General features: G+C 39.9%; 1 protein-coding gene across 1 annotated transcript; it reads right to left on the minus strand.

Moving 5' to 3' along the window:
- Positions 1-215: 215 nt before the first annotated feature.
- Positions 216-2,804, minus strand: LOC133533576 (uncharacterized). The gene is made up of 2 exons (XM_061872612.1): positions 1,863-2,804; positions 216-332 (listed from the first exon to the last, which is right to left on the minus strand). Exons 1-2 carry the CDS (start codon positions 2,720-2,722, stop codon positions 320-322), a joined length of 873 nt encoding a protein of 290 aa, XP_061728596.1. The 5' UTR covers positions 2,723-2,804; the 3' UTR covers positions 216-319.
- Positions 2,805-3,533: the final 729 nt, after the last annotated feature.

The following is a 3,533-nucleotide window of genomic DNA, read 5'->3' on the forward strand; positions in this document are numbered from 1 at the left end:
TTGTAGAATTTTCACATGACGCCGTCTAGATTACACTTTGTGTTAGGTATTGTTAGAATTGTCTTGACGCGAGTATTGAACAAGATAAGTTTCATTAGGATTGAAAGAAAATGACTGGACCAATATGACTGATAATACCCAGCTGACTAAATAAATAAGTAAACTTTCTAGTAATTTCACATGAAGCTGTCTAGATTACTGATAAATATGGAACCGGGAGCGATAGCAAGTAAAACGACCGTTTGCTTTGACGTCTGTTTTATTACTCGTCTTGTAGGTAGATCACAAAACTATAGCATACAGATCATATCCTCCACCATTAATTTTGGAACCTGTTAAACAAACAAACACGCTAATTAACAGGTGCTTAACTTAAAAATACTTCTTAAAATCTACGTTGACTCTGGGACGCAAGCGTCGTTGGGCGGACGGCAAATCCTCACTTTGATCAGCCGTGTTATCAAAACCGGCGGCTGCCTGCGGCAGAGACGGTGCCTCCGCTGGCGGTACATGAGGCATTTCTCGTTCACCCTCTGTGTCAGCGTCCTCACAGTCATTCCACTCCTCCCTGCCCTCTGTTGATTCGTTATTCTCACTTAACAGAATTTCTGGGAGCTCTGTGCTCGGTCCAGGTTCAATGGTAGCCGAAGGTGGAGCAGGTGGGGGTGAAAATGATTGTGACTGTGACATAATGGTTTCACTAATTAAATCAGAATTTTGTTCTGTTTCCTGACGCTTAAATATTTGGTCGACATGACGAATACATTCGGTATTATAATCAGCTACAAATACTTTGTACATTCTACGGCCAATTGAATTTAGCACTTTTCCTTTTACCCAACTTTTCTTTTTGCAATCTAAGCCCTGCTTCATTTAACCTATGCAATACTTTTTTTAACCGATCCAGATGTGTTATTTTATCGGGGCCGGTAACACAGATGTCGTCCAGCCAACAACTTACTCCGTCGATACCTGAAAGTAACATCTCCATAGACTTCTGAAATATAGCAGGCGCATTGGCTAATCCATACACAAGACGAGTGTATTTATACAAACCTTTCTGTGTATTGATGGTCGTGAGCTCTTGTGACTCGTCACTTAATACAAATTGATTATAAGCGTTTTTTAAATCTATTTTGCTATAATGCTCACCCCCTCCTAGTTTTGCAAATACTTCCTCTATTTTCGGTAGGGGATATTTATCGATAATCAGGTCTTTGTTAAGAGTCACCGAGAAATCGCCAGCAATCCTAACTTTTCCGTTTTCTTTTAATACCGGTACGATAGGGGTGGCATATTGTGAATAGCTAACCGGTACTAAAATACCTAAACTAACTAATCTGTCTAACTCACGTTCAACTTGCCCTTTCAATGCAAATGGAACTGCGCGAGGCTTAAAAAATTTCGGGACACTGTTAGGTTTTAATTGTAAATGTACTTTTAATTTATTAAACGTCCCTAACTCGTCTTGCCACAATTCGGGATATTGTTCCAATAATGTAGCCACATCGCCGTCCGCAGATAAGTTTTTATTGTTTACATTTTGCGTTAAGGTCAAGTTAAATGCGGACATAAAATCTCTTCCCAATAGAGGCGGGCCTCCGTTTTTGACTACAAAAACTCTTAATTCCTTAGTTTGTCCATTATAGGTCAAGTGACATAAAAAAAATCCCAGGGGTTGAATTTTATGTCCGTCATACAAACACATCCTAATATCACTATCTAACAATTTATACTCGCAAAACATGTCATTATATAACTTTTCTGACATAACACAGGTAGCAGACCCGCAATCTAGTTCCATTTGTAATTTTTGATTGCCAATTAATACATTTAATTCTATCGGCTTAGTAATTACATACCTTAAGTTAAACATTTGACATTCCTCACAATCGTCTACCTCGCTGCGATTCAACGACGACGATTCGCCAACGGAAACGTTATGCACTCGCGCACTTTCACCACAAACTTTCTTTAAGTGACCCTTTTTGCCGCACTTTTGACACTTATACGATTTATAACGACAATTGATTTCCGTATGATTTTTCATTCCGCAAACCGTACACTGCTCGAGAGTCGAACGTGGATCCCGCTGACCGCTGCCGCTCGCGCTAGCGCGACCGCGCGCGCCTCTCGCGCCACCGCGATATCCACCCTCCGTTTGCGCTCGAAAAACTGGCTCCTCCTTAATGGTAATTAATTTCGCTTCTCGGGCACTCTCCGTCTGTTCTGCCAACTCTAAAGCCTTGGCAAAGTTTAGTGACGATGGCTTTTGCTCGAATAGTTTATCGCGCACGGAACCTGAGCCCAGACCGAGCACGAAACGATCCCTGAGGTTCGTCTCCAGGGCAGAATCAAAATCGCAATAACTTGCCAGACCTCTTAATCTTGCCGCCCATTCGCTCAACGTTTCGTCTGCACTCTTCATCGCCCCGAAAAACTTCGCCTTATCCGCAAAAGTACACTGCTTTTGTTTGAAATGTTCGTCGAGTAATAAAACCAGCGCGTCATAACTTAAGGAATCTATCTCCTTTGGATAAGCTAAATTGCGCACTAACCGATAACTTTCATCCGATAAATGTGTAATCGTGATGGCACTTTTTTTTTCTACTTCCGATATACCGTTCACTAGAAAAAACTTTGTTAACCGGCTCTTGAATATCGCCCACTCGGTAGTCTTATGATCAAAAATAGGCAAATTTCCTAAATACGATTGCGACATAATTAAAACGCACGAATTATCCTCGTTAGCCAGATGATAAATATGGAACCGGGAGCGATAGCAAGTAAAACGACCGTTTGCTTTGACGTCTGTTTTATTACTCGTCTTGTAGGTAGATCACAAAACTATAGCATACAGATCAATTACACTTTGTGTTAGGTATTGTTAGAACCGTCTTGACGCGAGTTTTAAACAAGGTAAGTTTCATTAGGATTGAAAGAACATGACTAAACAAAAGTGACTGAAAATACCCAGCTGCCTAAATAAATGTGTGATCTTTCTAGAATTTTCACATGAAGCCGTCCAGATTACACTTTATGTTGGGTATTGTTAGAACCACCTTGATGCGAGTTTTAAACAAGGTAAGTTTCATTACGATTGAAAGAACATGACTAACCAAAAGTGACTGAAAATACCCAGCTGCCTAAATAAATTTGTGACCTTTCTAGAATTTTCATATGAAGCCGTCTAGATTACACTTTGTATTAGGTATTGTTAGAACCGCCTTGACGCAAGTATTAAACCAGGTAAGTTTCATTAGGATTGAAAGAAAATGACAAGACCAAATTGACTGAAAATACCCAGCTGCCTAAGTAAAAATATGAACTTTGTAGAATTTTCACATGAAGCCGTCTAGATTACACTTTGTGTTAGGTATTGTTAGAACCGTCATGACGCAATTAATAAACCATGTAAGTTTCATTAGGATTGAAAGAAAATGACAAGACCAAAGTGACTGAAAATACCCAGCTGACTAAATAAAAATGGGAACATTGTAGAATATTCACATGTAGCCGTCTAGATTACACTT

Source organism: Cydia pomonella, chromosome 1 (genome assembly GCF_033807575.1).
Source record: "Cydia pomonella isolate Wapato2018A chromosome 1, ilCydPomo1, whole genome shotgun sequence".
NCBI lineage: Eukaryota > Metazoa > Arthropoda > Insecta > Lepidoptera > Tortricidae > Cydia > Cydia pomonella.